Source organism: Colobus angolensis, unplaced genomic scaffold (assembly GCF_000951035.1).
Source record: "Colobus angolensis palliatus isolate OR3802 unplaced genomic scaffold, Cang.pa_1.0 Scaffold341, whole genome shotgun sequence".
Classification (NCBI taxonomy): Eukaryota; Metazoa; Chordata; class Mammalia; order Primates; family Cercopithecidae; genus Colobus; species Colobus angolensis.
The window spans coordinates 2,644,646-2,659,623 of NW_012116722.1; the positions used below are offsets into that span (position 1 = coordinate 2,644,646).

General features: G+C 42.7%; 1 protein-coding gene across 2 annotated transcripts in view; it reads right to left on the bottom strand.

The window, feature by feature from the left end:
- Positions 1-14,978, bottom strand: part of ADAMTS12 (ADAM metallopeptidase with thrombospondin type 1 motif, 12) — a 375,774-nt gene that overhangs the window by 2,193 nt on the left and 358,603 nt on the right. For both annotated transcript variants that reach the window (XM_011952570.1, XM_011952571.1), the window contains one exon: positions 5,800-5,959. In XM_011952570.1, coding sequence (XP_011807960.1) covers positions 5,800-5,959 — 160 coding nt within the window. The remainder of the gene's footprint in view (positions 1-5,799; positions 5,960-14,978) is intronic.

Consider the following 14,978-nt stretch of genomic DNA (forward strand, 5'->3'; position numbering starts at 1 on the left):
CTCCATCTTAAAAAAAAAAATAACCAATGCTTCCAGAGCGAGTGAGGGATACAGATATATAAACTGTGATCTCTACCCTGCAGAACTTTACCACGGAGATGAAGGCAGAAGACATGTACAAATAATTCCCAGAGTAAGTATACAATTAGTCACCTGAGTTCCAACCCTTGTTCTCCTCTAACTAGCTCTGGGTAAGTGTGTCCCTTAATGTTCTTGGCCTTGCTTTTCCCATACATGAGTTAGGGAATGAGAGTGGGTTGCTCAGGGACCACCCCACACACTCGTACAGGTGGTTCTCAGAGGGCACTGGCCCACAGCTTCCGGGTCTGTAAAGTATTCAATTAGATTTTTTTTTTTTCTAGAAAGTTAAATTGTTTTAAGCTTGCCTTGAGTGCCTCTTGGAGCTCTCGTCTTTCTTTCTCCTTTACAGAGAAAATATTTTCATAGTTCTGAAGAAAAGCACTTTCATAAACAGGCCGCTATCCTTTGTAAATGGAACAGTCAGGAAAAGTAGAAATGGAAATAAGATCCTCTCCACCCCAAATGTGTGACAGTATCTTTGTGTCTCTATGCTTTTTCCACTTTCAGATCATAAAGGCAAAAAATTCTTTTTATCTCCGCAGAACTCCTTATTCTCTTAACTGTGCCTTATTTTTGTGAACAAATGAATGTCTTCTGTTAGCTTCCAGAGTCCCGTTTGGGGCTCAAGTTTTAAGTGCCCTTAGGAATCGGTAACATATAATGCTCCTAGAATCCAAAACCTGAGTCTTCATCTTTCCTTCTTCAGGGCTCTACTTTTAGCCTCTTATAAAAACCCCATCTCTCTTAAACCCCACAGGAAATTGCCTGACACCCTTGGAAGTTTCAGAGAGAGTACAGGTTTTTGTTTTTTGAGACAGCTCCCTCTGTTGCCCAGGCTGGAGTGCAGTGGTGCAATGTCGGCTCACTGCAACCTCTGCCTCCTGGGTTCAAGTGATTCTCCTGCCTCAATCTCCTGAGTAGCTGGGACTACAGGCATATACCACCACGTCCAGCTACTTTTTGTGTGTGTGTGTGCGTGTGTGTGTATTTAGTAGAGACTGGGTTTCACCGTGTTGGTCAGGCTGGTCTTGAACTCCTGACCTTGAATGATCTGCCCTCCTTGGCCTCCCAAAGTGCTAGGATTACAGGTGTGAGCCACTGTGCCTGGGTTTGTTTTTCTTTTTGTTTTAAATTTCCTCCTCAAAATTCAACTTCAGAGAGTACATGTTTTGACCAAGCATGTCTCTTGTGGAATATCCCTTGAGCTCTTCATCTCCCGTGTCCCAGCAGAGCAGAGGGTGTTGTTCATGGGACCTGGGCCGTGCATTGTGTGCGCTGCTGATCGGAACGAGGCAAGGCTTCCTTCCTGGGCTCTGGGAAGCCCCCTGGCAGGGTAGTCCAAGCATCACACAGCCATCCCAGTTTCTTAGCCAGCTTCTCCTGAAGTCTCTGTGGATGGAGGCTGGAGAGAGCACAGGAGGAGCAGCTCTTTGCCCCACAATCTTGTCGCTGTGAGTCTGTGAGTGCTCTGGGGCTGTTGCCCAGGAGGAGAAAGACAGGAAGGGTAGAGGCTCAGCTGACAGCCACAGTTCCACAAAGCTTCTTCTGGCAGTGCTGACCCAGGTGAGTCCCCTCTGTCTCCATGTCCAAACAGGCATTATTGTACTACACACTCGGGCACCGCACCATACCCTCTCTTGAACGGCTCTGTAAATGGAGTGTGCTAAGGGCTAAAGTGCGAACTCTCAAAGGTATCTGCCATTATAAAAAGGACCTCTAGGAGGCCCCCAAAGTCTTTGCCCTGGTTGTGGGTTGAACTGTATCCTTTGAAATGTACCCCAGTGTTGAAGTCCTCACCCTGTGTATCTGTGAATGTGATCTGATTTGGAAATAAGATCTTGGCAGATAGAATTATGATGTCAATTAAGATGAGGTCACTATGAACTAGGGTGGGCCCTTCATCCAACCTGAGTGGTGTCCTTATAAAAAGAGGAGAAGAGACACAGAGACAGACACACAAACAGAGGAGGAAAAGCTGTGCTGAGACACAGACACAGAGAGGAAAGACAGCCATGTGGTAATGGAGGCAGAGACTGGAATTCAGTTTCTGTAAGCCGAGGAATGTCAGTGATGGCCGGCAACTGCCAGAAGCCAGGAGAATGAGTGTGGCCCTACCAGTACCTTGATTTTGGACTTCTAGCCTCCAGAACTGTGAGAGAATAGATTTCTGTTGTCTTTAGTTACCTAGTTCATTACAGTTTGTTATGGCAGCATGAATATTTGTGCTTGTAGCCCAGGAAGCTAATACACCCCTTCCTCCATGAAAGTAGAAAAAACACAGACACAAATTATTAAGCATATACCACATACTAGGCAATGTTTGACATATACTATACCATTTGATTGTCACAGAAATCAATAGATGTGGGTGCATCTATTCTTTTAATAACTGAGGGTTCCACAGAAGCTTAGCAATCGACCCAACATCACACAGCTGGCATATAAATGGTGCCGCTGGAAACTGAATGTTGTCTCAATAGCTCCCAAGCTTTGTCTCTGAGAGAGTGAATCTTGTGTACTGGTGATGGGGCAGGAGAAGATCACATGAATAGGTCTTCTCTGCCCAGAACATCTTTTTTCCTCAACACAGGAGGCCCACTTGTCAGGTTAGGTCAACACCTAAATGACTGAAAGAAACTCAACCAAGCCTGGAATCCTCACATGCTCCTGGAAACCATGAGATCAAGAGCCTTGCTTTTCAATAGTCCTTGGAGTCTGGATACATGCTAGGTCCTGGGGCCCTCCTTTTTGAGAGTAGGTGACCAGAAGGAAGAGTGGAAGATGAGAGTGGCTTATATTGGCAGTCTGTGTTCCAGAGCTATGTTTAGCAACTTGTTTAGATGGTGACCATGAGCCCAACATGATGACAGGGCTCAATTACATCAGTTCTCCCTATTGCTGTGAAACAATGAAGGCTTGTTGTGTTCATCAGTCAATTGGATTCCACTTCCAAAGTACATACAATGCTTATAATTATGGGCAACTTGGAGGGGAGATCCCAGTTTGCCTCTGCTGGTTCAACAGAAACCACATTTGGAAATTTAAAGGGACAGTTATACGCCTGTATCTTTGTTGTCATCTGTGTTACAGGGGATAATATTTTGTTCACCAAAGAAGCCTGAAAAACAATTTCAATGTTGTTGACAAATATAGTGTCCATGACTTTGGGTTCCTTGAGGCCAAGAACTGTGTTTTACTCATGTCTTTCTCCTCAGCTCTTAGCACTTCTTTGAGACATTTTGTGATCAATAATATTTTGTTGAATAAGTGAATGAATGAGATCCTATTCATCTGGCAGAATATTCTTTAGTAGAAAATTTAACAACTCAAATGTTCATTTGTATCAACACTGGATCTAAGTACTCTTTCTTTCTTTCTTTTTTTTTTTTTGCCTTTTCTACCCCTCCTCAAATTAAAAATAGCGGCAGCAACAATAACAAAACAACCCCAGGAATGGTAGGCTTAAGGGTTTTGCTTTTGTTTTTTAATATGAATGTAATGCTGAGAATAAAGCTTATACTTAGTAAATGAATTTTCTTGATTTTTTTTCCACATAGATACATGGAAAGGGTTTTGTTGGCACTAATGTGGAAATAGTAGTACCAATTTAGATTTTAAGTCATTAAAACTTCAGATGGTTTCTAAAAGAAGTAAAATGACCTGGAGAAAACTAAACCTTATATGAATTCATACCTGATATTATAAAATATACATAGGATTATGTTATGTTTATTGTAAAAGCTGACTGACAAAAACCTGGGCATTGAATGAATTTTTTCAAAGAATTTTAGAGAATTATAGGGGTCAGGGTGGGTGGCTGGCTTCTTAAATCAAGGAATTTCTTACAGCTCCTCTTTCATTTTCCTTCTATGTGAGTAGGCATGGCTCTGCCTTCAAAAGAAGCTAGTAATTAACTTTTGTGGCCCTGATATTTATCAGTGAATGGAATTCATTGTTAAGCACATCAATTGCCAGCCAACTATTGGTCACCATTTATTCTGTGTGAGATTTCAAGATGAAAACTACAATCTATGCTCTTAACCCTGTTTTGATTATTGAAGATTTTATTGTCCAGCCATAGGACAGTTGAAGACAACCTACATATAATTCAAAATAACAAGCCCTAACACTAGGCATGATCAACCAAGAGTAAGTGGCTGCTTCAGTTATATAAAAAATACCACAACATAGAAGGGATTCTATAGCCTCAACTGTTTAAAGTATGGTACCATAGAAGGAGATGAAATGAAAGGAAAAGAGTCTCAGATTGGTCCCTTGGTCTAGAACAAGGTGCTTCTCAAACTTTGATGTGCATGTGAATCACCAAGGATCTTATTAAATGAAGATTCTAATTCAGTAGGTCTAGAGTGAGGCCCAAGAGCCTCAAATTCCCAGGAGATGCCAATTCAGCTTGTCCAGGGACCATATTTTGAGAAGCAAGAGTCTGGAAGACATGAATAACACCTCAGAAAATGAGCTCTAGGTGACTTCTTCTGGAATTTCAAGTAAGGCCAATGAAAGCTACCCTTAAGTGCAAGTCAGTAAGAAGCTACCTGTGATAATCACACCTAAAGCATTTCCTTGCTCAGTGCATTTTGATCAGGATTTCCAGACTAGATCTCTCTCCTGGCCTCCACACCTGTACAGCAAACGAATCACAGGACACCCCTACCTAGATGACTCACAGACTCCTTAACAAACACGTTCCAAATAGAACTCACTACCTTCCCTCTTTCCCAAAGCCCCTGTTAGGCTTCCTCTCTCAGTGCATGGTAGTTTCATCTACTCAGCTGCCCAAGTCAAAATTATGGGCATTAGCCTTTCTCTCCTTTCTCCCGGCACAAAGGGCTATCAAATTTTTCTTTTAATGAGCTACTGAATGTACTCACTTCTCTGTTTTTAATTTAATTTAGAAATTTTACATGTCAATGAAGCCCAGACAATCAGTGGAATGGACATTATAGATCGTAGCTGAACCTACCCAGCCTGTAGGAGCTCCTTTGTCTCTCACACAGAGAGCCTCCTGCAAATTCACTTCTCCTGGGGTAGCCCCTGTCCAATGGCTGAAGAGCGTGGGAGTGTGAATGTACAGCTTGCTGGCTCAGGAGCGGACAACTCGGGGGTATAACCTATGCTCTGGAGCTGCCTGGAGGACCAGTCTGAAGCTAGGACTCAGGTTCCTGAGAAGGCATCCTGGCTGTGTCTCCTCCCTTTTCCATCTGGCTTCCTCCACTCCCTTAATGATCTTCCCCAGAAATACTTAATGAATCCCTTGCACACACACTTTCACCCTAGAGCCTGCTTCTGGGGAACCTGGCCTAACACAGTGGTACCAGATTTATAGAGAGGACCATTTCACACTTGACTGGGTTCCTGAGAAAGGCTGGGATATCTCTTAAGACATCTTTGAAAGCATAGAAGTAATTCTCATCCATGTTGGATGACATCAGTGTGAACAGGCTTAAAGAGAGAAAATCATATTTTATGATAGTCAATAAATAATAATAATTTTAAAAAAATGGATGAGATACTCTCTCAAGAAGTTAAGATTCAAACCTCACCAAATCAGATAGCTTGTTCCCAGGGTTACCGGCTGACCTCTTTAACATTAAGATTTTCCGTTGACTAAAAGAAATGTAAAGCTATCTACAAGTTGTCTCATGTAGGATGACATTTGTGCAAAGATCTCTTTCTCCCCAAGCAAACCCATTCACCCACCGGCACTTTTCTTGCAGGCCTGCTGGTTGCATTTTTTGAATTCTGGAGGTCTGGGGTCGTGATCACACAGGCACCGGTCTTGGTCTTCAGTTTTATTGTTCTCTGAGGGCACACAATGGACAGTCCTCTTCTGAAAGCCACCTCCACAGGAAGTGGAGCACTGAAAGAGAGGGTGAACGGAGAGTCAGAAGTCGTCCCCACGACTCCCAAGGGAACACCAGTAGAACACCTCCAACCCCACTGTGGTCAAGAATGGAAACATCTCAATAACTAGAAACCTTTTCGAAGGAGTCATAGAATAAAGGCACTCATAATTTGGAGATGTGAGTTTAGAAAGACTCTATACTATAGGCTGTGTGGATTGGATCTGACTGAGTTCACTATTAGGTTCTCTGCAGAACGTTCTCCTCTTTCACATATCTCAGAATGGTCTGATGCCTCTTGTCACATGACTACAGCACTGGGCTCCAGGAACCTATGCTGGTGCCGCGGGACCCAGCCAGGCCACACATGACTGGTCTAGGGAAGGTCCCTGCATCAAGCGGGGCCAATAAGTCACTTCCTTGGGAATTTGAATTGAGACCCAGCAAGAGATTCCATCTAAGGCTGAAATTTGAGAACTTGGTTGTTGGTGGTGGCCACATTTCCTGCCAAGTAAAATAAGTGAAAACCAAATGGAAGAAAAGGTGAATGGAATGAAGCATGTGCTTAGAGAGGAACGGGAAGGAGGGAGGCATTGCCCATGGGATTCGCACCCTTGGTTCTAGCTGAAACTCCCAACCCAAACATTCATCTTTGCATCATGAGTATATGGAGTGAAACATATGGAGGGAGGCTGAACTGCAAGCAAAGCAGAATACAATTCCACATCTGGGTCGTGGTACCTTGGTCTGAACTAATTTTGATTTGGGGCTGGGGATTGGATGTGAGGAAAAGGGGTAGAGCTACTAGGAGAGATAAGCGTTGGGTAAAAAGGAAAGTGGGAGGGAAAAGACCCCAGTGGCATGGAGAGAATATGGAATGGGGGTAGGGACAGGGCTGAGCATGGAAGCTGGGGAAGAAACAGAGCAACAGCAGACCCGGCTCGGTGCCTAGCCGGACCAGGTCCTCTCAAGCCATTGTAACGATATGGTCCCACTGCAATGTTATGATCGCCCACCTGGCTGCAGGTGGGAGATTCGCTGGCCTGTAGAAGCAGTTTACATAAGATTCTTCAGGATGTAAAAAAATGTGCCTGAATTTACCACATATGCTCTTTTCTTAAATTATTATTTTTTGAGGTAAAATATATAAAACATAAAATACACCATTTAAACCACTTTTTTGAGACCAAGTCTGGCTCTATCACCCAGGCAGGAAGGCAGTGGCAGTCTCAGCTCACTGCAACCTCCCTCTCCCTGGTTCAAGTGATTCTCCTATCTCAGACTCCCAAGTAACTGGGACTACAGGTGTGTGCCACCACACCTAGTTACTTTTTCCTCTGGCACACTCGCTAAGTCAACTGGAAGTTTAGTCATCTGTTTCTAGATTCCACTTTTTTTTTTTTTTTTTTTTGGTGAGGGGGAGCTAAAGATAGATCAGGGTAATTTTACAGATTCCAAAATTGTATGGACCCATCTCTCTGCTCTTGTCTCCTGCCCCCATCTTTGTCCTTGTGGGCTTGTGCCAGTTGTAGTATTTTATCCCTTCTGCCTATTTAGTGGAGTTTTGGGAACAAAGGCAAATGTATATTCATAGCTTGTGTAGTTTCACCTAATAATAGATCATGGAGGTTATGAGTGATTCCAAAGGCTGGCCTGGTAGGTGTTAACCACTCTCTCATTATCCCCCCATTCTTTGCTATGCATAATTGGTGAATTCCTGACACACAGCTCTTCTAAGGAACTTCAACCCATGTCCACTCCCAGTAGACTCACCTGGAACTCCTTCAGGGAGTTGAAATGGAGGCTTAAAAATGTTCTCTTACAATTTTTAATCTTCCATGAGATTGTTTCCCTAAATGGGCCCAAACTTACAGCATTTTTATGACCTCGCATTACATCACATTTTCTCTTTTAGATGTCATGTTTGCTTTGATTAGAGGCATGTATTTTGTTATACAGAGTTCTGAGATATTTATGAAGAGCCTAGTCCTGAAATATATCCAGGCAGCTGGGGCAAGGCCTGCCAAGAGTAAGCATGGTCTCTGCTCAGGCCTATGTGGCTGGAGAAGGCCACTACTGCCTTGATCCAATCTGCCATTATGTTAATGATGAATTTTGGGAAGTTCATGGCTAGACTAGGTACACAAATCTTGCTCATAGCAGTGAATATTAGTTTGGTAACTATTTATTGGGTGCCAACAGATAAACATCCTAACAAAGGGAAAACTGTTAAGTAAATATGATCAATCAACTTGATGGAATATTACTGTAAAGAAAGGATTAGCATTGGTCCTGGTTCAGAGTACTTGGAGAGAAAAATGACTTTAAAGTATGGTTTCCTTGGACACTACAGAGTTAAGGTAAATGCAAAAGATGATGACTGTCTTGTCTACTAGGAAATTCCTGACTGTAGGACTGTTCCCTACTGAAGGCCTGTGAGTTGGCATGTGGCCTTGGGCATGTGTGACCAAAATAGTTTAAAATATTGGCAGGAAACTGAGGCTTCTTTGTGTCAAGGTGACCTGCGTGCACCTTGGCTCTCATTTCTTGCTACCCGTACATACCACGCTTGACAGACAAGGAAGCAAATGAAGTTGTACTCTTGGATAGTTGCTGAAATTGTATCCTTCAGTAGCAACCTCCTGCAGAGATGAGGCTGTTGTGCCTAATATAATTCCTGCTTGTATCTTTCTACACAGCTAAGTGAATTTGGTGTTAGAGTCAAGCCTATTGTGTCTCACATGTCTGACTGCCAATAGACCGCCAATTTGACACAGCATTAGAGTGGATCATGGCTGTGCCGGTGCAACTATGCAGCTATGAACAATGAGAATTACGAACTGTATAGCAACCTACAGATAGCTGGGGGCATTATGTTGGGCAAAATACTGCACTCCCGTGTGTGCAATAATTACAACCATCAAAACATACATGCATGGGAACAAGTTACTTTATAAAAATGTTAGTAGTTGTGATGTTAGTGTATCAGACCATCTTGGCTCCCCTGTCTCCCAGATCGTGACCCTAGGATCTGTCCCAGCTGAGGTGGCAACCAACTTTCTGAAAGCACAACCCAGTGGCCTTCACCTCATGCCATTTGTATTAGCCTGGTTTCACACTGCTATAAAGACATACCTGAGACTGGGTAATTTATAAAGAAAAGAGGTTTAATTGACTCAGAGTTCCACAGGGCTGGGGAGGCCTCAGGAAATTTACAATCATGGTGGAAGGGAAGAGGCACATCTTACATGGCAGCAGGTGAGAGAGAGTGGTAAGTGAAGTGGGAAGAGCCCCTTATAAAACCATCAGATCTTGTGAGAAATCACTGACTATCACAAGAACAGCATGGGGGAAACTGCCCCCATGATGCACTCACCTGCCTCTGCGTCTCTCCCTTAACACGTGAGAATTACAATCTGAGATGAGATTTGGGTGGACACAGAGCCAAACCATATCACCATGCCTCATGTCTCCCTGCTTCTGACTGGGCTTTCTTGTTGCCGATGAGACATGAGACACAATGGGACTTGCTCGGTGCCCATATCTGGACAATTCAGAAGTATGGAGATATTAGCCCTCTAAAGAGAGACTCCACCACAGGGAGACAGGAGTCAGTGGATAACTCTTCTCCTTTCCTACTCGTCCCTCCCTTCCTGGATAAACTGCCACAACATGCAGTAGTTCACACAGTTTTTAGAAGCCTTCCTGTGAGAACCAGCAATCAGTTGCTCCTGACACCAAGCGATGGTCAGTTAGGTAAGATAATCAGTCTAGTAACATACCACTTCATTTTTGACTCCCCTTCTCTGCCTCCTTTCTCTTTTCTGTCACCCCTGCTTCCCTGGCATTGAATTTTCAAATAAAGTTAAATTTTTTCTCGAGACTTTATTTGATAGAAAACCTAGGATAAGACAAGTCAGAATGATGGCAGACTCTGTCCATGGGATAATTTTCTTTATTTTGTTTTTCTGAGATGGAGTCTTGCTCTGTCACCCAGGCTGGAGTGCAGTGGTGCAATCTCGGCTCACTGTGACCGCCATGTCTTGGGTTCAAGTGATCCTCCTGCCTCAGACTCCCAAGTAGTTGGGATAACAGGCATGTACCACCACATCTGGCTAATTTTTAAATTTTTAGTAGAGATGGGGTTTCACAGTGTTGGCCAGGCTGGTCTCGAATTGAACTCCTGACCTCAGGTGATCCACCTGCCTTGGCCTCCCAAAGTGCTATGAGTACAGGCATGAGTCACCACGCCTGGCCAGAATTTTATTTTCAATATTGCTGATAGAGTGTTATTTATGCAATAAACAAACTTAGGGAGAATAATACCTCTTTACTTCATTTACAGTTTAATTATTTTGTTCCATCAAACAGGCTGGCCATCTGGCAAACTGATCTGTGGACTGACAAGAGGCCTGAAACTCACTAAGTCTGACTATGCCTAAAGCTTTAGGACAGATGCCAACTCCTCTTTGCTCTAGGAAAAGCCAGAGCATCCAAGGTGGTGGGTATAAAACAGCTGTTTCTTAGGCTGTGTGTCTCTGGAATAGCTTTAATATTTGATCTTTTCTCTTTTGAAAGTATTTGATCTTTTCCCTTCTGAACTCAAGACCCACAGCAGCCATGGGTCAACTTTTAGCAGACTTAGAGGTATTCAGTGGCAGAAGAATATGAAAACCAAAGTATACAGAAACATACTGTAAATCAATGAACACATTGAATATTTGCAATGAATATAGATTATTTTCGTAATCAAAAGAAAACACATGTTATTTTATTTTTATTTTTTTGCTTAAGTATAGTGGCAAGAAACCATTTTTTTAAAAACTAAAGTAGATTGAGGTTCCAACATGGCCAAACAGGAACAGCTCCAGTCTGCAGTTCCCAGCGAGATCAATGCAGAAGACAAGTGATTTCTGCATTTCCAACTGAGGTACCTGGTTCACCTCACTGGGACTGGTTGGACAGTGGGTGCAGCTGTCCCTGCACCACGGAGGGCGAGCCAAAGCAGGGCAGGGCATTGCCTCACCTGGGAAGTGCAAGGGGTTCCCTATCCTAGCCAAGGGAAGCCATGACAGACTGTACCTGGAAAAATGGGATATTCCCACCCAAATACTGCACTTTTCCCAAGGTCTCAGCAACTGGCAGACAAGTATAATCTCTCCCGTGCCTGGTTTGGCAGGTCCCACGCCCATGGAGCCTTGCTCACTGCTAGCGCAGCAGTCTGAGATTGAACGGCAAGGTGACAACCTGGCTGGGGGAGGGGTGTCTACATTGCTGAGGCTTGAGTAGGTAAACAAAGTGGCTGGGAAGCTCGAACTGGGCAGAGCCCACCTCAGCTCAGCAAGGCCAACTGCCTCTGTAGACTCCACCTCTGTGGGCAGGGCATAGCTGAACAAAAGGCAGCAGACAATTTCTGCAGACTTAAACGTCCCTGTCTGACAGCTCTGAAGAGAGCAGTGGTTCTCCCAGCATGGCGTTTGAGCTCTGAGAACGGACAGACTGCCTCCTCAAGTGGGTCCCTGACCCCTGTGTAGCCTAATTAGAAGACACCTCCCAGTAGGGACCGACAGACACCTTGTATAGGCAGCTGACCCTCTGGGATGAAGCTTCCAGGGGAAGGATCAGGCAGCAACATTTGCTGTTCTGCAATATTTGCTGTTCTGCAGCCTCCGCTGGTGATACCCAGGCAAACAGGGTCTGAAGTGGACCTCCAGCAAACTCCAACAGCCCTGCAGCTGAGGTACCTGACTGTTAGAAGGAAAACTAACAAGCAGAAAGGAATAGCATCACATCAACAAAAAAGACATTTACACCAAAACCCAATCTGTAGGTCACCAACATCAAAGACCAAAAGTGGATAAAACCACAAAGATGGGGAGAAACCAGAGCAGAAAAGCTGAAAATTCTAAAACCCAGAGTGCCTCTTCTCCTCCAGAGGATCACAGCTCCTCACCAGCAACAGAACAGGGCTTGATGGAGAATGACTTTGACAAGTTGACAGAAGTAGGCTTCAGAAGGTTGGTAATAACAAACTTCTCTGAACTAAAGGAGCATGTTCTAATCCATCACAAGGAAGCTAAAAACCTTGGAAAAAAGGTTAGATGAATGGCTAACTAGAATAAACAGTGTAGAGAAGACCTTAAAAGACCTGATGGAGCTGAAAACCATGGCATGAGAACTTCGTGATGCATGCACAAGCTTCAATAGCTGGTTCAATCAAGTGGAAGAAACAGTATCAGTGTTTGAAGATCAAATTAATGAAATAAAGCGAGAAGACAAGTTTAGAAAAAACAAAGTAAAAAGGAACAAACAAAGCCTCTAAGAAATATGGGACTATGTGAAAAGATCAGATGTACGTTTGATTAGTGTACCTGAAAGTGATGGGGAGAATGGAACCAAGTTGGAAAACACTCTTCAAGATATTATCCAGGAGAACTTCCCTAACCTAGCAAGGCAGGCTAACATTCAAATTCAGGAAATACAGAGAACACCACAAAGACACTCCTTGAGAATAGCAACCCCAAGACACATAATTGTCAGATTCACTAAGGCTGAAATGAAGGAAAAAATGTTAAGGGCAGACAGATAGAAAGGTTGGGTTACCCACAAAGGGAAGCTCATCAGACTAACAGTGGATCTCTTGGCAGAAACCCTACAAGACAGAAGAGAGTGGGGGCCAATATTCAACATTCTTAAAGAAAAGAATTTTCAACCCAGAATTTCATATCCAGCCAAACTAAGCTTCATAAGTGAAGAAGAAATAAAATCCTTTACAGACAAGCAAATGCTGAGAGATTTTGTCACCACCAGGCGTGCCATACAAGAGCTCCTGAAGGAAGCACTAAACATGGAAAGGAACAACTGGTACCAGCCACTGCAAAAACATGCCAAATTGTAAAGACCATCAATGCTATAAAGAAACTGCATTAATTAATGGGCAAAATAACCAGCTAACATCATAATGACAGGATCAAATTAACACATAACAACACTAACCTTAAATGTAAATGGTCTAAATGCCCCAATTAAAAGACACAGACTGGCAAATTGGATAAAGAGTCAAGACCCATCAGTGTGCTATATTCAGGAGACTCATCTCACATGCAGAGACACACATAGGCTCAAAGTGGAGGGATGGAGGAAGATCTACCAAGCAAATGGAAAGCAAAAAAAAAAAGCAGGGTTTGCAATCCTAGTCTAATAAAACAGACTTTAAACCAACAAAGATCAAAAGAGACAAAGAAAGCCATGACATAATGGTAAAGGGATCAATTCAACAAGAAGAGCTAACTATCCTAAATATATGTGCACCCAATACTGGAGCACCCAGATTCAAAAAGCAAGTCTGTAAAGACCTACAAAGAGTCTTAGACTCCCACACAATAATAATGGGAGATTTAACTTCCCACCATCAATATTAGACAGATCAACAAAACAGAAGGTTAACAAGGGTCTCCAGGACTTGAACTCAGCTGTGCAGCAAGCAGACCTATTTGACATCTACAGAACTCTCCACCCCAAATCAACAGAAGATATATTCTTCTCAGCACCACATCACATTTATTCTAAAATTGACCACATAATTGGAAGTAAAGCACTCCTTAGCAAATGTAAAAGAACAGAAATCACAACAAACTGACTCTCAGACCACAGTGCAATCAAATTAGAACTCAGAATTAAGAAACTCACTCAAAACTGTACAACTACATGGAAACTGAACAACCTGCTCTTGAATGACTACTGGGTAAATAACAAAATGAAGGCAGAGATAAAGATGTTCTTTGAAACCAAAGAGAAGAAAGATACAACATACCAGAATCTCTGGGACACATTTAAAGCAGTGTGTAGAGGGAAATTTATAGCACTAAATGCCCACAAGAGAAAGCAGGAAAGATCTAAAATTGACACCCTAACATCACAATTAAAAGAACTAGAGAGGCAAGACAAACAAATTCAAAAGCTAGCAGCAGGCAAGAAACAACTAAAGTCAGATCAGAATGGAAGGAGACAGAGACACAAAAAACCCTTCAAAAAAATCAGTGAATCCAGGAGCTGGTTTTTTGAAAAGATCAACAAAATTGATAGACCATTAGCAAGACTAATAAAGAAGAAAAGAGAGAAGAATAAAATAGATGCAATAAAAAATGATACAGGGGATATCACCACCGATCCCACAGAAATACAAACTACCATCAGAGAATACTATAAATACCTCTATGCAAATAAACTAGAAAACCTAGAAGAAATGGATCAATTCCTGGACACATACACCCTACCAAGGCTAAACCAAGAAGAAGTTGAATCTCTCAATAGACCAATTACAGACTCTGAAATTGAGGCTATAATTAAGAGCCTACCAACCAAAAAAAGTCCAGGACCAGACGGATTCACAGCCGAACTCTACCAGAGGTACAAAGAGGAGCTAGTACCATTTATTCTGAAACTATTCCAATCAATAGAAAAAGAGGGATTCTTCCCTAACTCATTTTATGAGGTCAGCATCATCCTGATACCAAAGCCTGGCAGAGACACAACAAAAAAAGAAAATTTTAGACCAATATACCTGATGAACATCGATGCAAAAATCCTCAGTAAAACACTAGCAAACCGAATCAAGGAACACATCAAAAAGCTTATCCACCATGATCAAGTGGGCTTCATCCTTGGGATGCAAGACTGGTTCAACATATTCAAATCAATAAATGTAATCTATCACATAAACAGAACCAATGACAAAAACCACATGATTATCTCAATAGATGCAGAAAAGGCCTTTGACAAAAGTCAACAGCCCTTCATGCTAAAAACTCTCAATAAATTCAGTATTGATGGAATGTATCTCAAAATAATAAGAGCTATTTATGACAAACCCACAGCCAATATCATACTGAATGGACAAAAACTGGACGCATTCCCTTTGAAAACAGGCACAAGACAAGTATGCCCTCTCTCACCACTCCTATTCAACGTAGTGTTGCAAATTCTGGCCAGGGCAATCAGGCAAGAGAAAGAAATAAAGGGTATTCAATTAGGAAA